The 22717-nt window shown below is 40.6% G+C and overlaps 1 protein-coding gene across 1 annotated transcript in view; it reads right to left on the reverse strand.

Moving 5' to 3' along the window:
- il12rb2 (interleukin 12 receptor, beta 2a) overlaps positions 1 to 22717 on the reverse strand; it is a 54019-nt gene that overhangs the window by 29328 nt on the left and 1974 nt on the right. The window contains exons 2-4 of the mRNA XM_039735517.1: positions 3983 to 4099; positions 2733 to 3005; positions 999 to 1113 (exon numbers count right to left, since the gene is read on the reverse strand). Coding sequence (XP_039591451.1) covers positions 999 to 1113; positions 2733 to 3005; positions 3983 to 4067 — 473 coding nt within the window. The 5' untranslated portion in view covers positions 4068 to 4099. The remainder of the gene's footprint in view (positions 1 to 998; positions 1114 to 2732; positions 3006 to 3982; positions 4100 to 22717) is intronic.

Consider the following 22717-nt stretch of genomic DNA (forward strand, 5'->3'; position numbering starts at 1 on the left):
AGGGCGGGATGGTGGCGCAGTGGTAGCGTTGCTGCCTCGCAGTTAGGAGACCCGGGTTCACTTCCTGGGTCCTCCCTGCGTGGAGTTTGCGTGTTCTCCCCGTGTCTGTGTGGGTTTCCTCCGGGTACTCCGGTTTCCTCCCACAATTCAAAGACGTGCAGGTTAGGTGGATTGGCGATTCTAAATTGGCCCTAGTGTGTGCTTGGTGTGTGGGTGTGTTTGTGTGTGTCCTGTGGTGGGTTGGCACCCTGCCCAGGATTGGTTCCTGCCTTGTGCCCTGTGTTGGCTGGGATTGGCTCCGGCAGACCCCCGTGGCCCTGTATTCAGATTCAGCGGGTTGGAAAATGGATGTAAAACAGTAAATTCTCAGTTTTGACTGCCACTGTTTATGTAAGTGCTGTAGTGGTAGATATGCAAAGTAAATTAAGAACAACAGCATGGGATCTTATGCAGTGTATAAGACTAATCAACGGAAAATGGTAATAGTAAACAATTTTGACAAAACTGAAGCCCCCCCTAAATACAAGGATGGTGTTGGAATTGTGGAAAAAAATAAAGTTTTGCAGATAAGGTAGGGAATATAAAAAAAAAAATCATGAATAATAAAAATCACAATTTGTGGATTTTTGAGAAGGAATTTTTTTGTCTATATAAATTATGGCAGCATTCTTTCACTTTCCTAAAAACCCATATCTTATTTAACTATGAAGGAACAACTACTGTATATACTTTACTAGAGAAAGCTGATACATTTCAAATAATGTGCCTAAAAGCAGCAGAGTAGCAAAAAAGAAGTGAAAATACATATTTGCGTAGCTAATACTGGATTGTAAATTCCAATGGTGCTCTATTCCCCTGGATTTGAATTTACTATTCAACTTTACTATCTGTGTCTGATCCTACTACCTGACAGTAAAATACAAAACAAAAAAGATTTAACTAATCACTTCCCAAAAAGAAACACAAAAGTACATATAGTATGGCCCAATCTTTCTTACCACAATAAAGAGGTAGTTTTAATAAGAGGATGTCTTCCTGTTTGCCAGGTACATGTGATGTTCCCAAATTCTCCTTTCTGAATGCAGCTCAAATGTGTGGGTTCTTCAGGTGGGTCTTTGAGATGAAAAAATTCAATAGTGTGAATAATTGGAGAACAGTTATTTATAATCATTAATTTATGTATGTTATTTATGCATACATTGGCTGTTTTAAATAATAAAATCTACTTAATGCTACTTTAATAGCATATGTGTACAGAATATTTTTTGTCCTAAATGTGTATGTGAACCACTTCGAGCATAAGCCGACCCGAATAAAAGCCGAGGTACCTAATTTTACCTACAAAAACTGGAAAAACGTATTCACTTGAGTATAAGCCTAGGGTGGGAAATGCAGCAGCTACTGGTAAGTTTCAATAATCAAAATAAATACCAATAAAATGACCATACATTAATTGAGGCATCAACTCATTAATTGAACATACAGCCCGGAATGAGTCTCACAGAGGCTGCACAGCACCACACAGAGCCCGCAGCAGTTCTTCTACCGCCCGCAGACCAAACCAGGTACTGTACCGTACACTCCAGCTTTCTGTTGGGATGGCAGGGGCAGCGGGACCTGACTCGAATAGAAGCCGAGGGTGACGTTTTTCAGCACATTTTGGGTGCCGAAAAACTGGGCTTATATTCGAGTATATACAGTAAATTCACAATGTCCTGCAATTCAGTCATAGAAACTAATGTACAGTACTTAAATGGAAACAAGTTTCTTCATTGGTAATGAAGACTAAATTATTAGGTACTTTTAATATTAATATAGACTCTGGCATTTAATCTCTCAATTGTTAATTATGTATTATGAATACAAATTTATGGTTGACATGTAGTTCTCCATAGCATAGATACCTGTAGACAATTGCCAAAACTAAACTGACAAGGATAAATTCACCTAATAATTTTGTGTATTTTAAAACTTTGACAAGAATTTAACTTTAGCAGCTTTATTACTGGTATTCTTTTATTCTTTTATTACTGGTATTCTAACAATGGTATACATTGTTTTTTCACTGGTAATTTGACAGATTTACTGGTGTTGATCTAGGTAATCATACTGCAAATCATGTGAAGAAAGTTAAATTAAACTCAAGACATCAAATATTCAAAAAAAACAAAAAAAAAAAACAACTTTCAAATTGAACCTGAAAAATAATTTTTTTTCATAATCAATATTTCCTATCTTGATTCCTGTATTTCTTTAGGCAACATGCACACAAAATATTTTAAGTGCTGTACAGTAAATATAATAGTTAACTATGAGCTACAAAAAAACTCAAACGGCATCCGTGAAAATCTAGTGGAATGGATCCTTTCAAATAGAATATACAAAATAAATAACCTAAACATTATGATCTGTTCCCTGATAAAAAGGGAAACAATGATAAATTGCACCAAAGCAGTAAATTTAGACTTGATCATGAGATTTTTTCAGAAGGTATAACAAGAACAATATTTATTAATATAGTACATTTTGTTGCATGAAAGTATCTTTAAGTGCTTTACAATAGTATTTATTGGGATAAGTATATATTAGGACATTAATTTTGGGATTATTTTTAATTTTTTCACCCTTTTCAAAAGGCACTATGCTTACTGTAATATTTGGTTAACAAAACGAATGTCACAATTTTTCAGAAAATAATCTGTCATAAAGGTTAATTAAAATGGACTACCTACATCCAAGTTTAATGTCAATCCCACAGGTGATAGGTTTGGTGTTACAATTTGTTTTGCAAACAAATGTTGTTTTGTTTACTCGGAGTTCCTTAATTTCTGAATAAACAGCTGTCTCATTATGTCGTTTAGTAGGTAGCTCAATATGATCCTGTAAAATAGTTTTCCTGCAGTTTTCACTCCCTTTGTTGTAGAAAGTACACCGAACCGATAGAGAACTTCCCATTTTCACCTCTGTTCCTTGGCTGGAGTTTATGGAACCCTGTTCACAGACAACTTAAAGAGAAAAAAAATCATGGAATATGAGTCACCTGTGGCATATTACATAACATTTATCATTTTCAACAATTATGTCTCTACGTAAAAAAAAAATTTAATTTAAATTTTCATATTAATGTATTCACCTAAATATACATTTTAGTTAGACTGTTAATTCTATGACTTTTGGTGATTCAATCTATATATCAAAGGTATGACTGCTTTGGAGATGAATCCAAAGGCAATAATATCAAAAGAAACAAAAAAGCACGGCCTACATAGAAAGGCATACAGACTGCTAAACATAACATGACTGCGGATCAAGATGGAAACAGTGGATTCTGCAAAGATGGAAAAAGCTGTAGTTAAATTGCCACAATATCTGACATCACGCAGACTCATAAATTTGTTGACATAAACCTTCTCTTTTATAAAAGCAAGGTATATTTTATGTTAAAAATAAATAAATACCATGGGATTTCACAAACTTTCAATCAGTACTGTGTGTTCTAGCATCCCATGCCGTACAAAATAACAAAACAAAAAAAAAAGATTTTTGCAAAATTTTGTTTCTTCTAGGAATTATTCACGGTGGGAATAATAATCCCACAACATTTTCATTGTTTTACACACCTAACTAATCAATTAACTGTTTTATTCTTACATACTACAAGTATGTTTAATTCTTTTAAAACAAAAGCTTTGAAGCTGGGGAGTCGCATAAGGAAATTTAACCAGATATACTCAAATTAATTGATAAACAAATGTATATACATAGAGCAATTTTTAAAAGCATAGTTTGTCTCCAGAATCATACAGCACATTTCAAAATGCTCATTCTTATGTCTCAATTTTTGTGCTGTTTATGCACCATTATATTTTATATTTTGCATGAAACAAAGTAATATTACAGATAAAACGAAAATTGCATTTACAAATCTGTATGCTACAGACTGCAATGACATACTGGCCAAAATTTAAAAAAATTAACATACCAACTTTAGCTCCTTTGACCTTTACTAGAGTGATCATATTCATGGCCATCCAACAGGCTGTAATAAAGTACCATATACAAGACATCTGGCTCCACTACAAAATAATTATAAACATTCCTAAAGAAGAAACACGAAAATCAATCAGACTCAAATTGCATATGTATCAGGAAAAAATTGAGATTTAATACAAATGAAATGCTGCCAAATAATAACCAAGGCATAATATTTTTAAAAACAGGTGGAAATAAATGTATCTGTGCCATTAACAAGTATTCATGAGCAGTCCCTAGAATTACTTACTACTTACCAGAAAGTACAAGCACAAAGGAAAAACAGTGTTGACTTACATTAGTTGGAGACAGGTTTAATATCCCATACATAGACAGTTACGGGCATCCACAATTCAGGGTACTTCAACACCTGCTATGATCAGCAGATGGAACTGGTTTAAATATGGAGATGTCTTATCTCTGCAGTTCTGCATGTTGGGTCTAGCTTCTTTTGACTAATGGCGCTTTTCCACTGCATAGTACGGCACGACACGGTTCAGTTCAGCTCACTTTTGGGGGGTTTTCCACTGGGAACAGTACCTGGTACCTGGTCCTTTTTTTAGTACCACCTCAGCCGAGGTTCCAAGCGCCCGAACCGTTACCAAAACGTGACGTGTAAACTCTGCTGGTCACTGATTGGCCGGAGAAAATCGTCATTGCTGCGTCACTGAACTTGAGACACGAGACACAACAGACCCGCTAGATTTTTAGCACAGCCAGCGAAGGTTCAGATGCACCATTTAGTTTTAACCAAAAATGGCTGTTTCGTGGTCTTTTGAGGAAGTATAGACATTCCTCTCGTTGGTAGCCGAGGAGCGGATCCAGCGAGAGCTGGATGGGGCGACGCGGAATGAAAAAGTTTTCAGGAGGTCGCCAGGCGCGCTTACGATGATGTCACGGCAGTAGAGGCGGCGCAACTATAACGACACGTGAATAATCCCGCCCACTCTAAAGCGGTACTAAACTGCAGTCGAGACGCAAACCGAGCCGAACTGAGCCGAACCAAGGTGAGCTGCACTGAACCGTGCTGTGCCGTACTATGCAGTGGAAAAGCCCCATAAAATATATGTGCTGCTTATCAGTTTCTGAGGTAATGGGTATGATCAGCATTGCTTAACATTAGTGATGAGCTGGCTACTCAAAAGAACTGAATTTGCTGCAAACACCAGCGAAATTAACACCATTAACAAAGGAAGAAAAGCATTTAGGTCCTGTCTGGAAGTATTTTCACATTTTAATTCCATAAACATCTGCCTGTCATTTAGTATTTAAATAAATGTCTCTAGTTAAAAAAGTCACTGGACTCATTTCCTGTCACAGGTAGTAATTTTCTTGAGAAGCGAGACGTGTGTTGTAATTGTTCCAGTAGTACGAAGCTCACTTTGCTGATTATAATGACAACTTTGGTGTTTGCAATATTAAAGATGTATCAGAAACATAGGCAATAATCAGTACAATCCTCCATGTTGCTTGAAGCAGACATACACCATCGGCCTCATCTGCTAGAATTAAGCAACAGGAAAGGGCAGTCACTAGGTAATGGCAAGGGATAGGTTTGAAGATGCACCAAATCATATCATAGTTTTAAAAAATGCACCTGCTGGTCCACATTGATGTGAACAGAAAAACTAGAATATAACTTTACTTATTTGCTATGCACTACTTCCGTCATAAAGCTAAAGGAACAGTTTTAGGAACAATATTCTGTGCTTTCCACCCCAAATTTTAAAAACCATCAAACATATTTCATGATTAGAAAATGACAAGCAAAGTAAAGATCCAAGCTCAGTTGCTGCAATTAATACTTTCATATCATTTTCTATCTGCTGCTACTTAAGATACTGGACACTTTACAAAGAGCTCTGTCTCAGGCAAGAAATCTTCTTTTGAAAATATAAAAAAAAAAAAAATAATGAGCCTTATTATGACATTTCCATTTGTAACTTTTACTGTGGGAAAAAAATGCAATAATTTAATATTTTGGACACTTAAGAAAACAACATAAAGGTTCCCCTGCACATAAATTTTTTATTAGATTTAGGTTTTCTTCCTTGTGATGACAGGCCAACTGCTTTTGAAGAGCTTGAGGATACTTTCATTCCAGGGCTACAGGCATCAATATAGAAATGGGTGATAATCTAGTTGATCCACTACAGGAGGACATTTTTCATGCGGTATGAATTTAAAAAATATGTTTTACGGTATGCTAAAACTAACTGAAAAACCTGTATACACATTTAAATGCAAACCTTAACATTGCCACAAAAATGCAAATCTGTGTATTTTTAAGGGAACCAGAAGTGTGATTTTTACATGTTATTAGTATATAAATGGGGAGGGTTACGTCAGGAAGGGCATCCGGTGTAAAATTTTGCCAAATCAATATGCGGACATCAACACAAATTTCCATACTGGATCGGTCAAGCCCCAGGTTAATAATGACCGCCACCAGTACTGTTAGCCAACAGGTTGCTGGCGGAAATTGGGCTACTGTTGGCCGAAGAAGAAGTAGAAGAAGAGGGGGGAGACGTGTCCGGAGGCAGGAGGAGAGGAGGAAAGTAAAGAGAGTGGAACTGAGGGTAGGAACTTTGAATGTTGGCAGTATGACTGGTAAGGGGAGAGAGTTAGCAGATATGATGAAAAGAAGGAAGGCTGATATATTGTGCATACATGAGACTAAATGGAAGGCGAGTAAGGCCAGGTGGATTGGAGGTGGATTCAAATTGTTCTATCATGGTGTGGATGGGAGGAGAAATGGGGTAGGAGTAATTCTGAATGAACAGTACATCAAGAGTGTTTAGCAGGTGAAAAGAGTGTCAGGCAGAGTAATGATTATGAAGCTGGAAATTGGAGGTGTGATGATGAATGTTGTTCGTGCATATGCACCGCTAGTTGGGTGTGCAATGGGTGAGAAAGAAGATTTCTGGAGTCAGTTGGATTAAGTGATGAACAGTGTACCCAAGATACAGAAAGTGGTGACTGGAGCGTATTTCAATGGGCATGCTGGTGAAGGGAACAGTGGAGATGAGGAGGTGATGGGTAGGTATGGTGTCAATGAGAGGAACGAAGAAGGTCAGAGGATAGTGGATTTTGCCAAAAGGATGGACATGGCTGTGGTGAATACGTATTTTAAGAAGAGGGAGGAACATAGGGTTACATACAAGAGTGGAGGAGGATGCACACAGGTAGATTACATTTTATACAGAAAAGTTGATCTGAAGGAGACTGAAGACTGCAAAGTGGTGGCAGGGGAAAGTGTAGTTAAGCAGCAGAGGATGGTGGTCTGTAGGATGACGTTGGAGATCAAGAGGAAAAGAATGAGGGCAGAGCGAAGGATCAAATGGTGGAAGTTGAAAAAGAAAGACTGCAAGGTTGAGTTTAGAGAGGAGGTGAGACAGGCACTGGGTGGCACTGAAGAATTACCAGACAGCTGGGAAACTACAGCAGATGTAGTAAGGGTGACAGCAAGAAGGGTGCTTGGCGTGACATCTGAAAAAAGGAGGAAGGAGGAAAAGGAAACTTGGTGGTGGAATGAGGAAATACAGGAGAGTATACAGAGGAAGAGGATGGCAAAGAAGAAGTGGGATAGTCAGAGAGATGCAGAAAGTAGACAAGAGTACAAGGTGATAAGGCGCAAGGTGAAGAGAGAGGTGGCGAAGGCTGAAGAAAAGGCGTATGATGAATTGTATGACAGGTTGGACACTAAGGAGTGAGAAAAGGACCTGTACCAATTGGCTAGACAGAGGGACCGAGCTGGGAAAGATGTGCAGCAGGTTAGGGTGATAAAGGATAAAGATGGAAACGTACTCACAAGCGAGGAGTGTGTTGAGCAGATGGAAAGAGTACTTTGAGAGGCTGATGAATGAAGAGAACGAGAGAGAGAGAGGATGGATGATGTGGAGATAGTGAATCAGGAAGTGCAACGGATTAGCAAGGAGGAAGTAAGGACAGCTATGAAGAGGATGAAAAATGGAAAGGCCGTTGGTCCAGATGACATACCTGTGGAAGCATGGAGGTGTTTAGGGGAGATGGCAGTGGAGTTTTAACCAGATTGTTTAATGGAATCTTGGAAAGTGAGAGGATGCCTGAGGAGTGGAGAAGAAGTGTACTGGTGCCGATATTTAAGAATAAGGGGGATGTGCAGGACTGCAGTAACTACAGGGGAATAAAATTGATGAGCCACAGCATGAAGTTATGGGAAAGAGTAGTGGAAGCTAGGTTAAGAAGTGAGGTGATGATTAGTGAGCAGCAGTATGGTTTCATGCCAAGAAAGAGCACCACAGATGCAATGTTTGCTCTGAGATGTTGATGGAGAAGTTTAGAGAAGGCCAGAAGGAGTTGCATTGCGTCTTTGTGGACCTGGAGAAAGCATATGACAGGGTGCCTTGAGAGGAGTTGTGGAATTATATGAGGAAGTCGGGAATGGCAGAGAAGTACGTAAGAGTTGTACAGGATATGTACGAGGGAAGTGTGACAGTGGTGAGGTCTGTGGTAGGAGTGACAGGTGCATTCAAGTTGGAGATGGGATTACATCAGGGATCGGCTCTGAGCCCTTTCTTATTTGCAATGGTGATGGACAGGTTGACAGACGAGATAAGACAGGAATCCCCGTGGACTATGATGTTTGCTGATGACATTGTGATCTGTAGCGATAGTAGGGAGCAGGTTGAGGAGACCCTGGAGAGGTGGAGATATGCTCTAGAGAGGAGAGGAATGAAGGTCAGTAGGAACAAGACAGAATACATGTGTGTAAATGAGAGGGAGGTCAGTGGAATGGTGAGGATGCAGGGAGTAGAGCTGGCGAAGGTGGATGAGTTTAAATACTTGGGATCAACAGTACAGAGTAATGGGGATTGTGGAAGAGAGGTGAAGAAGAGAGTGCAGGCAGGGTGGAATGGGTGGAGAAGAGTGTCAGGAGTAATCTGTGACAAACGGGTATCTGCAAGAGTGAAAGGGAAGGTCTACAGGATGGTAGTGAGACCGGCTATGTTATATGGGTTGGAATCGGTGGCACTGACCAGAAAGCAGGAGACAGGCTGGAGGTGGCAGAGTTAAAGATGCTAAGATTTGCACTGGGTGTGACGAGGATGAACAGGATTAGAAATGAGTACATTAGAGTGTCAAGTTGGACAGTTGGGAGACAAAGTCAGAGAGGTGAGATTGCGTTGGTTTGGGCATGTGCAGAGGAGAGGTGCTGGGTATATTGGGAGAAGGATGCTAAGGATAGAGCTGCCATGGAAGAGGAAAAGAGGAAGGCCTAAGAGAAGGTTTATGGATGAGGTGAGAGGGGACATGCAGGTGATGAGTGTGACAGAGCAAGATGCAGAGGGCAGAAAGATATGGAAGAAGATTATCCGCTGTGGCAACCCCTAATGGGAGCAGCCGAAAGAAGAAAAAGAAGATTAGTATATCAGTGTCTTAAAGGTAATGTCTTCGTGTATGGACCTGTATGTGAACTTTGTGTAATAATTGAGCCTAACCCTTTTAAGAATATTTGCCAGGGTTATGTGTAGCTCAGACTGACTGACGAATCAATGCTGAATCTAGACCAAAAAAATCTCTGCAACCGATTAAGTGGCTTAAAATGGTCAGATGTAATACAAAACACTGTCTTGTGCTATGTTAGCTCGACGGAGGTGTAATTAAATAGAAATAAGCTGAATACGTATTATCAAATTTATGTGGGTAGCAGAGAATTAACAATGATTTCAAAATATAAAATGGCAAAATGCACAGTTAATCATTAATACATGCATAAATAAATTTGTTAAATAAAATGTGTTTCGGTCTGAAAAAGTGTTCACAAATACATTATACAGGTATCTACTGAAGATTTTAGAATATTTAATTACAGTCTGATATGGATTTTTGGATATAGCACACACTCAAGATAAATACAGCTTAATCACCGCCTTCAACTGTAAATAGTCATGTGGATGTGTTCTTCTTTTATATTTGTTGAAAGGAATTACACATAATGTGGCACAATAAATTGGACAGTGCAGTCAGCCTTTAATTTACAAGGTTTTGTGGTTTCCTTTTGGTTGTATATAGTACATCTCCTTGTTGTGTTATATGGTTAGTTTAGACTCATTTGCATTTCATGTTTATTTTATTTATTAACACAATCATATCTTTCCACTAAATCAAGCTAATCCCACAGAGATTTCACAAGTGCCAGACTTTTGTCACTTCAAGCTTTTGTCATGCTACCCTTTTCAGTGTGTTTTAAGTGAAAATCAGTTAGGAGCTCTCAATCAACAACTTAGATAAGAAAGGAGAACAGGCTGCCAGGCATAAAATGAAGGTTTCTCCATTTAGCTTTGAAGTAGCCATCATACTTGATAATGCGGAGCTCCTCATATTCTGTCTATCTATTCATTTTACCATGCACGTATTACTCACACACAAAGTGTTACACACTGCTGTTTTGTTGATGATGTCAGTAAATCTATACCCAGCAAACCGCAGTTTTGAATCTGTAACTTCCAATAAATGAAATATTATATCAGTCTAGTATATCAGATATGATCTTAACACTAGACCATATACTGATACATTTATCATACACTAGCAGACCTCGTGCGCTTCGCTGCAGTCGCTGCAGTTGGAATAATTATGTATCTACATGCGACTTATAGAGCTTCTTTATATACAGCATTTTTGGTTTATCCTCCTGGAGCCAAAATATATAAATTTTCTCTATGACTAATTCGTGAACATGCTACATAAAAAATAGAAACGGGAAAAATGGCAACACCGCCGGGAACAACAGTAAATGAGATAAAGTAAAAGTCTACCAAATACTAAATGAGATAAAGTAAAAAAAGGGCAACAGCGCAGGGAACAACAGTAAAAAACAACAGTAAATGAGATAATGTAAAAGTCTACTAAACACTAAAGTACAAAAACGAAGTAGAAAGTAACAGTAAACCGTAACACCGCCACACCGCGTCTACTAAACACTAAGAAACACGAAGTAGAAACACTAAAGGAAAAAATACTATTCAGTAGGTTCTGCGTCTAGTAAACAGTAAATCAGTAAAGGAGAGAGGACTAAACACTAAGGAAAAAGAACGGCAAGACTGCGTCAGCTGCGGAGCTCAGCTCAGAGCGAAATGAAGTGAATGGGAGGGGAGATGATCACATGACTCCCCCACCCGCCTTAACTCTCCATCCCTCCACAAACACAGTCTCTCAGATCCCAACTCTCTTTTATATGTATAGATTATTAGCCAATACCGATATGTTGCACAGTTCCTCATGCATTCTTAATGGTAGTGTATAGTATAATGTCTGTAATGTAACGTCTGTATAGGTGAGCTAGATTTCCTCCAGGTGCTCATCTGTTAATACTGTCAATTGTGGTTACTTGGAAAGGTGATTACACACAACATACTGCAATGACACTGAACATATTTCACTCTCTACAGCATGTATCTGGCTCTCTTTCTCTATTCTTCTACCAGCCATATACGTAGCTTTGGCAGCTAGCTTTAAATGAACATGCAATTTATGTCCTGTTTTCTTGTGTATAGGTGTAATAATAATGTACATTTTTAATTATTGTGTTGATTTATCTTGTATATTTTAAATACATAGTATGCTATAGATGCTATTATGTGCATTATACAGTATGTTTGCTTGAGTTACTGACTCAAGAGCTAAGACGAATGCTGCTGTGTTTAAGACATTAAGACAGCTATTTTAGCCCCATTTTTATCTAGAGAAGTCCTCCAAGCCGTACGAAATCTCCCTCCCAAAAGGCTCAATGATTATGACTACATGAAGCAACAGACCCTCCTCTGCACGGCTGTGAGCCTGGTGGTCAAGGGGTGCCAGTTTCGGCTGTGGCATATTGATCCAGATCGCCCTTTACGAGGACAGATCCAGGGCACAGTGGACCTAATTCAAAGCTGGATCCACAGAGACCCTTTCGAGTGCATTGTGGAGAAGCTCGCTATCGATGCAGTCCTGTCAGGGATAGACGAGAGACTTTGTGAGGACATGCTACAGAAACCGGAGTTTTCCGGCAAGCTGGGGGACAAATCCTCATCCTCAAGTGACAACCCAAGACAGCTGGCAAACTCTTCCATGCCGTCGCACACATCAACAGCCTCCACAGACCGGACACTCAACACGGACCCGGACAAAGTCGAAATAGCAGTGGGAGGTAAGAGTATTTCTGCATGGACATGGTAGCAGTGGGAGGCGAGTGTGATTCTGCATCAAACACGGAGGAAGCAGAGACTGTCATCCAGGCGGAGTTTGCTTGCCTACAGTGCGCCGATAACAACTTGGATTTTGCATTCAGACAAGCCCACGTCGCAAATGACTCTTATTATCGGTATAGAGAGGACCCGAATTTTAAAACACCTCATTTTTTACTGAAGGATGGTTTTCTGTATCGGGTGATTTCTAATTGCATGGGTGATGGGCGTATTGAGCAGTTGGTAGTACCAAGTGAGCAAAGAGAGAAGGTTTTTTTAAAAAAAAAAAAAAAAATCGCTCACAGTCACATTTTGGGGGGTCACCTCGGCGTGAAAAGACAAGGAAACAAATTTCAAAAAGCGTTTATTGGGTGAATATGGGCCAGGATGTGGAGTGATTTTGTAAGGCCTGTCCCGACTTTCAAATAGTTTCCTCTCACAGACCTGCTAGGGCATCCCTTGTACCGATGCCCATTTTAGACGTTCCCTTTGAGAGGGTAGGATTAGATATTGTTGGCCTGCTTCCCAGTAGCAAAAGTGGCTTTCAGTATATGCTCGTGGTAATTGATTACGCCACAAGATACCCAGAAGTATCAGTGCTTCGATAGGCAGACGCCCACTCTCAGATATGTTCACACGTATTGGTATCCATTGCGAGATTCTCACTGATCAGGGCACACCCTTTATGTCTTGCATCATGAAGCAGCTATGCGAAAGTTTCGGAATCATGCAGTTACACTCCACACTGAATGTTTTAATAAAACCCTAAAACAGATGATTCGGCGGGTAGCACATGACAATCCAAGTTCCTGGGATACTGTGGTACCTTTCCTCCTGTTTGCTGTTCGGGAGGAAACGTAAGCGTCCATTGGGATGAGCCCTTTCGAATTATTATTTGGCCGGCAACCACGCAGGGTTTTGGACATTTTTCGGGATGAATGGATGGGGAAATCACGAAACGCCCCTGGGGGGAGGTTTGTCGATCGAATCCTTTTGCTGCAAGAGCAGGTTGCCAGATTGTCCTCTATTGCAGTGGAGCATCAGCAGCATGAGCAGAAGGCATAAAAATGTCATTATGATAAGACGAGTAAACTCCATGAGTTTAAGAAGGGTGTTCGCGTACTGGTGTTGATCCCATCTGACCCACATAAATTTTGGGCCAAATGGCAATGGCCGGCAGTGGTAGAAGAGCATATGTCCCCTGTGAATTAATAAAGTCAGAATTCCCGGGGGGTGGTAGCCCATACAAATTTTGCATGTTAAATTTTTTAAAGGAGTGGCATGACTGATACGTAGTCATAGTCACGGCCGCAGCAGCCCCTGACTGAGGTCGCTGTTGGGAATGATTTAACTGACACCCAGAAAGCGGAATTGCTATTGCTGATCGAGGGGAACTCGGACGTCTTCTTGGCCACTTCTGGCTGGACGACGATTGCAGAACAAAGGATTGTCACTCCACCTGGTGTTACTATACAGGTGCCCCATGTATCACCTACCACTAGAAACAAGGTAAGTGATACACGAGGAAGTCAACAGATGCTCCAATTTGGCCAAGCAAAAGCGAACGATGAAGCCCAACTGTACTCGTCTCGAAGTCCAACGGTTCAGTTCTGTATTGATTTTAGGCATTTGAATAAGATTTCCAAGTTTGATGCATACCAGATGCCGCGTGTGGACACGTTGTTGGAAAAGCTCGGGCAGGCTTCATATATCTCCACCCTTGATCTCATGAAGACATACTGGCACGTCCTCTTGGAGGAGTCTAGTTGTGAGAAAACCGCATTTGCCACTCCAGACCGGTTGTTTGAATTTATGGCACTCCCTAATGGTCTCCATGGCGCACCGCTGACCTTTCAGTGAATGATGGACCTGATCCTGTGTCCCCATTCTGCATGTGCAGGTGCCTATCTTGACAATGTGGTCATTTTCAGTAATGACTGGGAATCTCTTCTAATCTGCCTTCGGGTGTGCTCGACAGTTTATGGCTGGCGGGGTTGACTTCCAACCCTAACAAGTTCAGGCTGTGTGTGTCAGAAACCCACTACCTGGGATATTCCAGGGGGAAGGGTTTGCTCAAACCTCAAATGGACAAAGTGGGGGAGGTACTTGCATATCCCCGTCCCAAAACACAGAGGCAGATTTGTGCCTTCCTTGGGCTCGCGGGGAATTACAGACGGATCATTCCCAAATTTGCACATTGGGCTGTCCCCCTCACTGACTTGACAAAGAGCAGAAATAATCGCAAGGTTGTCTGGACTGACGCCTGTGAGACAGCTTTTGCGGACCTAAAAGCCACTTTATCATTCTGAATTTTCGAAGGAATTTATTCTGCCAACAGATGCTAGCACTTTTGGTTTAGGAGCGGTTTTCTCACAATGTTTTACGGGGGAAGAACACCCCATCACGTTTCTCAGCAGAAAGCTGCTACCCAGGGAGTTTAATTATTCGATAATTGAAAAGGAGTGCTTAGCGATTAAGTGGGCGGTGGAAGCCCTCCGTTAATATCTCTGGGGCCAGCGGTTTAGTCTGGTGACTGACCACGACCCACTGCAATGGCTGTACAAACAGAAGGATACAAACAGCCAGTTTACCCAGTGGTCTATCAGCTTGCAGGCTTTTGCTTTTGAAATTCGCCACCATCCCAGGGCTACACACACCAATGCTATTGTTCTCTTTCGCCCAGCTGAGCCCGGCTTGGATTGTCGCTTTGCCCACAACGGAGTGGACAAAGCTGAGGGGGGAGATGTAAGGTTTCTAAACTTGTGGTACTCCCTCCAATGGGACTACACGCTGAACACGTCCCGAAGCACGATTGGCACGTCTGTGGATGACAGTTTGTCGGTTGCCAGGGCAACCGCGGGTTCCCAGCGCTGTAGCAGCTCGCAGCTAAAGCAGATCCGAGTCGGTTGCGGTCACGCTGTAAGCGCTTGCCATCAATGGGTGATGCAAGGAACATTATAAATGCAGGGAACAGGATTATTTGGCCGCTAACCAGGCCACAACCCTGCCTGACTGCTGTGTCTGTGTATAGAAGAATGGTAGATCCCACAACAATAAATAACTGTACTGTTCCTGTTTCAAGTGAAATAAAGTCAGTTTTGCTGAAGTACCAAGACTCAGCCTTGTGTTTTGGAGTGCAAGACAGGGACTCACATGTCATAATACAATATCTATGCACACACAATATATATATTGTCATGCATGTGCATCAGAGGGTTACCTTCTGGACTGATCAGAGGTAAGCACTACCACCCTGGGAGACTAGGGACAGCAATCGCTAACTGTTCTGTCTCTTTTGTCACCCGTACCTCTAAGAGGGCAATTGACCCTGCCTCTTCCGGTCCAGGACATATAAAATCAAGGCACTACCTGAAGGTCATGTCTTGTTCAGAAGGTAAGACACCCAAACAACGGAGCTCCCCAGAGCCTTTAAGATATAGCCAACGGGTATATTTTTCTTTTATGCTTCTGGACCACACTAACGGGCTACTGGAAGTACTTCCGAGTTCAGAATAAAAGAAGCCCGCTGCCACTGTTCCGAGAGCCAGAGTCAGGAGGCGGTGGACAATGGTTGCTGAAGGAAGAGTGGAGGCAAAAGAAGAAAAAAAAGAAGAAAAGACAAATGTTTGGTGCTTGTATCTTTCCTGTGCAGGTGGGAAATGAAATGAAAGTGTTTCCTATAAGAAAAATAAAACACGTGTTGTGCTGAATTTATGTCAACATCTATTTGTGTTGGGTTTGGGTAGCTGGATTATAGATTATCTGTCTGTCTGTATATTTTCTATACAATCCTACACCCTTTGACCAATCTGGACCAAATTTTCTCACCCCATACAGATAATACAGACAACTTTGGAATCCAAAATCCAACCCATATCACCCCCCCATGCTCACCCCATGTGCTACAGCTTTCACATCAGTGCCACCTGCTGGCTCAGAGCGGGTAAAGCCTTGACCAAGAGTGGAACTGCTGCACAACAAAAAGGAAAATAAAAATAAAATAATAATTGTTTAACTCCTACTGTACTTTGTCAGCTTTTATTCAGAATTTAATGCACTACAAACTGTCCAACATGAGTCAGACATGAAAGTGCACATAAGGCGCTTTTCCACTGCATAGTACGGCACAGCACGGTTCAGTACAGCTCACCTTGGTTCGGCTCAGTTCGCGTTTCGACTGCAGTTTAGTACCGCTTTAGAGTGGGCGGGATTATTCACGTGTCGTTATAGATGCGCCGCCTCTACTGCCGTGACACCGTGGAACTTTTACAACAACACGCAGACAACGACAACACTTTAGCTCGACGACGCGCAAGGTTAAGCATCTAAAAAAAGCACATCAACTAGCTAACTTTTCTCACTGTTGCAAAGCATAAAATGAACTTAACTGCCAGTGTAACATTAAAATGCTGATTCTGTATATTACAGATCTTCCACATTTTGCAAAAAAGTCGCCGCAACAGACCATCTGTTTGGACATTTAACCGTGCTTCAGAGTGGTGGGATGTGATTGTTCCCGGTTTTACAAACACTCAGTGGCTGGAGAACTTTCGAATGTCTGAAGAAACATTCATCCACTTATGCAAAAAACTGCGTCCAGCGATGGAGAGACGGGACACTAAACTTCCGCGTGTGTACCTAAAAGAAAAGAATATCCAGTGACGCAGTAATGACGATTTTCTCCGGCCAATCAGTAACCAGCAGAGTTTACACGTCACGTTTTGGTAACGGTTCGGTGCGCTTGGAACCTCGGCTGAGGTGGTACTAAAAAAAGGACCAGGTACTGTTACCAGTGGAAAACGCCCCAAAAGTGAGCTGAACTGAACCGTGTCGTGCCGTACTATGCAGTGGAAAAGCGCCAATAGTTACAACCCGGCAAGGACTTACTACTATTCTGGAATCCAACTAAAGCCAAAAGGAACACATTCTCAATTCACAAGAGTAGAAGCATTCATTGAGTGGCAGTGCGAATGACAGATGGTAATAACAACAGGCTCACCATTTAAAAAACATATTAACCTTTGCTTTCTTTCCTTAACCCATTCTACAAATATACCCGGGCAACAATAAGTAAGAATTTAATTGTACTAACAGTACAGGATTGGCACTCCATCCTCTGTAAAAAAAAACTCACACTGTTCCATTCCATTCAAACTAGTGTGGTGCTGAGGTGTTATCCATTGCACGGCTGCACTCGGGTCCTAATTTGGGATCCTGAGGTGGTTCGGCATGTAGTGGGGGTGGCAATGCACTGTATCAGTTGTGACAGATAGGGGGTGCTGTCGTCCGCTTGAACCCTCAGACCAGATGCCAGACACCAGATAAAAGTCCAATAATTTGACTTATTATAATAAAGTGTACAAAGCACCCTACACTCCACAATACTCATACAATAATCACAATAATAATCAAATACACAATCCTCCTCTCCCAGATGCATTGTCACCCTGCCACCCGACTCAGCTCGTCCGTCTGGGATTTCCCAGAGTCCTTTATAGGGTCAGGTAAAAACTCCTCTTCTTCAACCCGGAAAATACTCCTTGTTCCTCCCTGCAGCTTTGTCTAGCAGCCCCCATGGTATCCAGCAGGGCTGTGGATAAAAATTCCATTGTCCAGGATTCCCTGCTGGCCTTCGGGGCACCTCCATGCTGCAGGGAGGGCTCCATCTGGTGGCCCGGATGAATGACTGGCCATATGCCACACAGTACAAGCTTCCAACCTGCCTCTCCTCTACGTACAGCACACACACAATATTAAACTTGAAGATTTGGAAAACAAATATCATTTGGTTCCTCACAATACATGTTTAATAATCCATCCATGACTAAACCTGCTTAATCTACAGTACTTCAGTTTTTAAGAATACTTTATAATCCATACTTCAGTCTAAAGCAGGGGTCCTCAATCCCAGTCCTGGAGAGCCGCAGTGGCTGCAGGTTTTTGTTCTGACCTGGTTGCTTAATTAGAAAGCAATTCTTGCCAATAAAGCACTAACAAGCTATGAAATTAAATTAACTCTGCTATGTCAGGTCATTCTCATATCCTAGATTTTCTTTCCCTTTCTATCATGCAAATGATTTGAAGGCTAAAATGGACGAATAATTCTTAGTCCTTCACTTTTTTCTCTTCATTTTTCTTTCAAGTATTTAATTAAACCCAATGGTGCAGATAAATACACACAGGTGTAAATGTAAATAAGCTAAATGGAGAAATGCTGCTCTCTCTTGTCATTTGCATGTTATTTATACTAAGGAGCAATTAAAATAGCTGTTTAAGACAAAATTAAGCAATAAGGGCTCAAAATCACCAAAGTGAAGCAGAAGTGTTACTTTAGCAATAAGTGCTTTTTATTAAGCGACTGGGTTGGAGCAAAAACCTGCAGCCACTGCGGCTCTCCAGGACCGTGATTGAGGACCCCTGGTCTAAAGGAAAGGAAAGGAATGCTGTGGGGATTGATACACGAAGCATGTACCAAAAGAATAGCAGTTCCATGTAATTCAAATCTAGGCAGAACGTGTTTAAAAGCCAAGAGGATTTACCATAACTTAATATTTGCAAACCCACTGCTTTATCATTGTAAAATAACAAAATTTTACACTCATTATAAATGTTAGCAAAAACTTCTAAATATAGTAAATTGTTAAAACAAAGAACAAAGGTTTTACAAAATTACCAGACTAAATGCTGGAAGTTAATGTTTAAGATAAGTTGCACTTTCTAGAATAACCATACAAAAAAAAAAAAAATCAGTGTTTCCAAACAGAGTTGTCTTTTACTTTCCCTAAACTTTTTTAATTCCCCTTAGCTAGAGTTTGCCATAAAAGAATGGTTTATAAAAAAATGTCATGTTACTCATTCTTACTTCACTTTCCATCTTAGATTTTTCCTATACAAAATGATGTCACCAAGGTTACCTTATAAGCTGGAGTCTGTGAGAAGAGAAGGTGTAAACGTCATTATAAATACGGTGTACGTGGGTGTGCATAAAATAGAATCTCTGTTTATTATATTGTTATACTTCTTCGCAGTAAGGAGACCTGGGTTTACTTTCCGGATTCTCCCTGTGTGGAGTTTGCATGTTCTCCCCGTGTCTGCGTGGGTTTCCTTCGGGTGCTCCGGTTTCCTCCCACAGTCCAAAGACATGCAGGTTAGGTGCATTGGCGATTCTAAAAATTGTCCCTAGTGTGTGCGCATGTGCCCTGTGGTGGGCTGGCGCCCTGCCTGGGGATATGTTCCTGCCTTGCGCCCTGTGTTGGCTGGGATTGGCTCCAACAGACCCCCGTGACCCTGTGTTAGGATATAGCGGGTTGGAAAATGACTGACTGACTGCTTTAATAAAATTGGTGTCATAATCATTGCCAGTTGACCCTTCACTATTTTCAGTATTTATTCACAATATCCTTTTGTGCTACTACTGCTATCTTGACCAAGATGCATGACCATGAAGTGACATTTTAAAAGTAGTCGGGAATCTTTAGTTCAAAACAGTGAAAGTCACTTGTCCAACTATTATACAAGTATACTGTTATTATTGACTCTAACATGTCTGTAAAGCGTCTTTAGATGTCAAGGACGAGAACTGTAACTATTTGATAAATGCTTGTACCTTCTGTTACTGTTATTTCACTTTCATTCGTGAGAAACATGTGGACAGCATGGAGACACAGCGGTTAATATCATTGTGCCAAAGCTCTTTAACACTGGTTTTGACTTGGTGGCCTCCCTTTTGTGTGTGCTTAGTTTGCAGGTTCTTCCTTTTCAAATTAAAATGCAAGTTCAAGCTCAAATTTATTATCAACTGTACATAGTACATTGAAATTCTTACATACTGTACATGTCTCCCACAGGAAATACTTAAAAAGTAATACATGAATATAAGTAACACTCCTGCAGTTATCAGTACGAGTGGCTGTTGAGTAGCTTTATGATCCACACACCAAAAAAAATCTCCCTGGATCTACCTGTGCAATTGCTTTTGGTTCTGTACTGTTTGTGAGAACAGAGAAGCAAGAAAAATATCCTTGGCGTGTGGTTTTCTGTGGATGCTTCCATTTTCCTCTCACATCTCAAAAATGAGCAGGTTAGTTTTAAACTTAATCTGAACATTAGAAAAATCTCGACAAGAACAGGCCATCCAGCTCAACAAAGCTTACTGATGATATCCACCTTATTTCTCCAAAATAACACCAGTGTGAGTTTTCAAAGTTCCTAATGTCCTACTCCCTACCACACTACTTGGAAATTAAGTACATGTGTCTATGGTTCTCTATGCAAAGAAAAACTACTTAACATTTGTACAAAACTTTTCTTTGACAATTTTTCACTCCTTAATCGGAGTTTGATTAAACTGAAATAGTTCTACTCCTTTAATCTTTCCTCATAACTACACCTCTTTAGTCCTGGAATCAGCTTAGTGGTTCGTCTTTGTACTTTTTCTAGTGCTGCTATATCTTTTTTTGTAAACAAAGCTACACATAGTAGCAGGTGAGGTGTAACCAGTGTGTATACAGTACAGGCCAAAAGTTTGGACACACCTCCTCATTCAATGTGTTTTCTTTATTTTCATGATCATTTACAGCACTCCATCTCTCTCCTTCTTGGTAAAATAGCCCTTACACAGCCTGGAGGTGTGTTTGGGGTCATTGTCCTGTTGAAAAATAAATAATCGTCCAACTAACTTGACTTCTGCACAACACAACTGCTGGTCCCAACCCCATTGATAAAGCAAGAAATTCCACTAAATGACCCTGATAAGGCACACCTGTGAAGTGAAAACCATTTCAGGTGACCACCTGTTGAAGCTCATCGAGAGAATGGCAAGAGCGTGCAAAGCAGTCATCAGAGCAAAGGGTGGCTATTTTGAAGAAACTAGAATATAAAACATGTTCAGTTATTTCACCTTTTTTTGTTAAGTACATAACTCCACATGTGTTCATTCATAGTTTTGATGCCAATGTAAATGGTCATGAAAATAAAGAAAACACATTGAATGAGGTGGTGTGTCCAAACTTTTGGCCTGTACTGTATACCTCTCCTGACTTGTACTCAACACATGGTGCCGTCACCCAACATTCTGTTAGCATTCTTTATGAGTTCTGTACACTGGATGTCGACAGTGACAAGTTTACTATGACACCCAGGTCCTTCTCATAAAGGTATACTTTCAACTTTCCACCCCACCTCCCACACACAGATTTATGTATTCAAATCTATCATTACTACTTGTTACATGTAATACTTTACTTTTACTAAACATTAAATTTCATCTGGAACAAATGTGTCCAAGTCCCTCAGTAATGATTTGGTGGATTCTAGATTACCTGTCATTCTACCTAATTTGGTATTATCTGCAAACATAATCAGCTTGTTATATAAATTTCTATCCAGATCACTTATATTATTTATTAGTATTACAAAATAGCAGCAGCCCCAGCACTGACCCCTGAGGACCATCACATTTAGCATTCACTAATTCCGATAAGGTTCCTCGCATCATAACCCTCTGCTTCCTGAGTTTGGCCCAATTTTGCTTCCATCTACACACTACACCCTGAATTCACAATTCTTTTAGTTTGATGATGCCCAACTTCTCACATGCAACCATATCAAATGTATTTTAAAGATAAAGATAAATAATACTATTTGCAGTTCTAAGATCGTAAGCTTCTGTTAATTCCTCATAGAATTCCAGCATTTTGTTAAAACATTACCTTCCTCGTCTGAACTCATATTCAGAAACATTACTGTTTTTGCCATGTGATGTGTAATCTTTTCCTTAATAATTCTTTCCATGAACATACACATGATGCACTTTAAGCTTGCTGGCCTGTAGCTACTTGTTCTGCCCAATCACCCTTTATAATATAATGGGATAACATTTGCTATTTGTAGTAGTTAGGAATATCTCCAGTATGTAGTGACTTACTAAAAACATGGGTTAAGGGTTTGTATATGTATACACTAATCTCCTTTAGTACTCAAGGATAAATGTTATCTGGTCCTGGTGATTTGTTAGATTTTATTCTATTTAAGCAGTACTTTCCCTCTACAATTTCCAAATCACTAAGTACTTCCTAAGCAGTCCCTGTAACTGCTAGAAAATTATCCATGTCTTCACATGTGGAAACTTCAATTCACTTCCTCCTTGACCATTCTTTTCCTACTAAAATACTGAAAAAAAAAATCTTGTGCCTTTTCTGAAATATTTCTCATTTTTAATGGTTGCCCTCATGCTTTTATTCACGGTTATCACTCGAGCTGTTAATCCTATGTGATATATAAAGGTCTGCGGTGGGTTGGCACCCTGCACAGGATTGGTTCCTGCCTTGTGCCCTGTGTTGGCTGGGATTGGCTCCAGCAGACCCCCCCGTGACCCTGTGTTTGGATTCAGCGGGTTAGAAGATGGATGGATGGATGGATGGAAATATAAAGGTGTTTTTCACTTCTGCTCGGCCTCTCTTTATGTCCTTATTTGC

This window comes from Polypterus senegalus, chromosome 14 (assembly GCF_016835505.1).
Source record: "Polypterus senegalus isolate Bchr_013 chromosome 14, ASM1683550v1, whole genome shotgun sequence".
In the NCBI taxonomy this organism is placed as follows: domain Eukaryota; kingdom Metazoa; phylum Chordata; class Cladistia; order Polypteriformes; family Polypteridae; genus Polypterus; species Polypterus senegalus.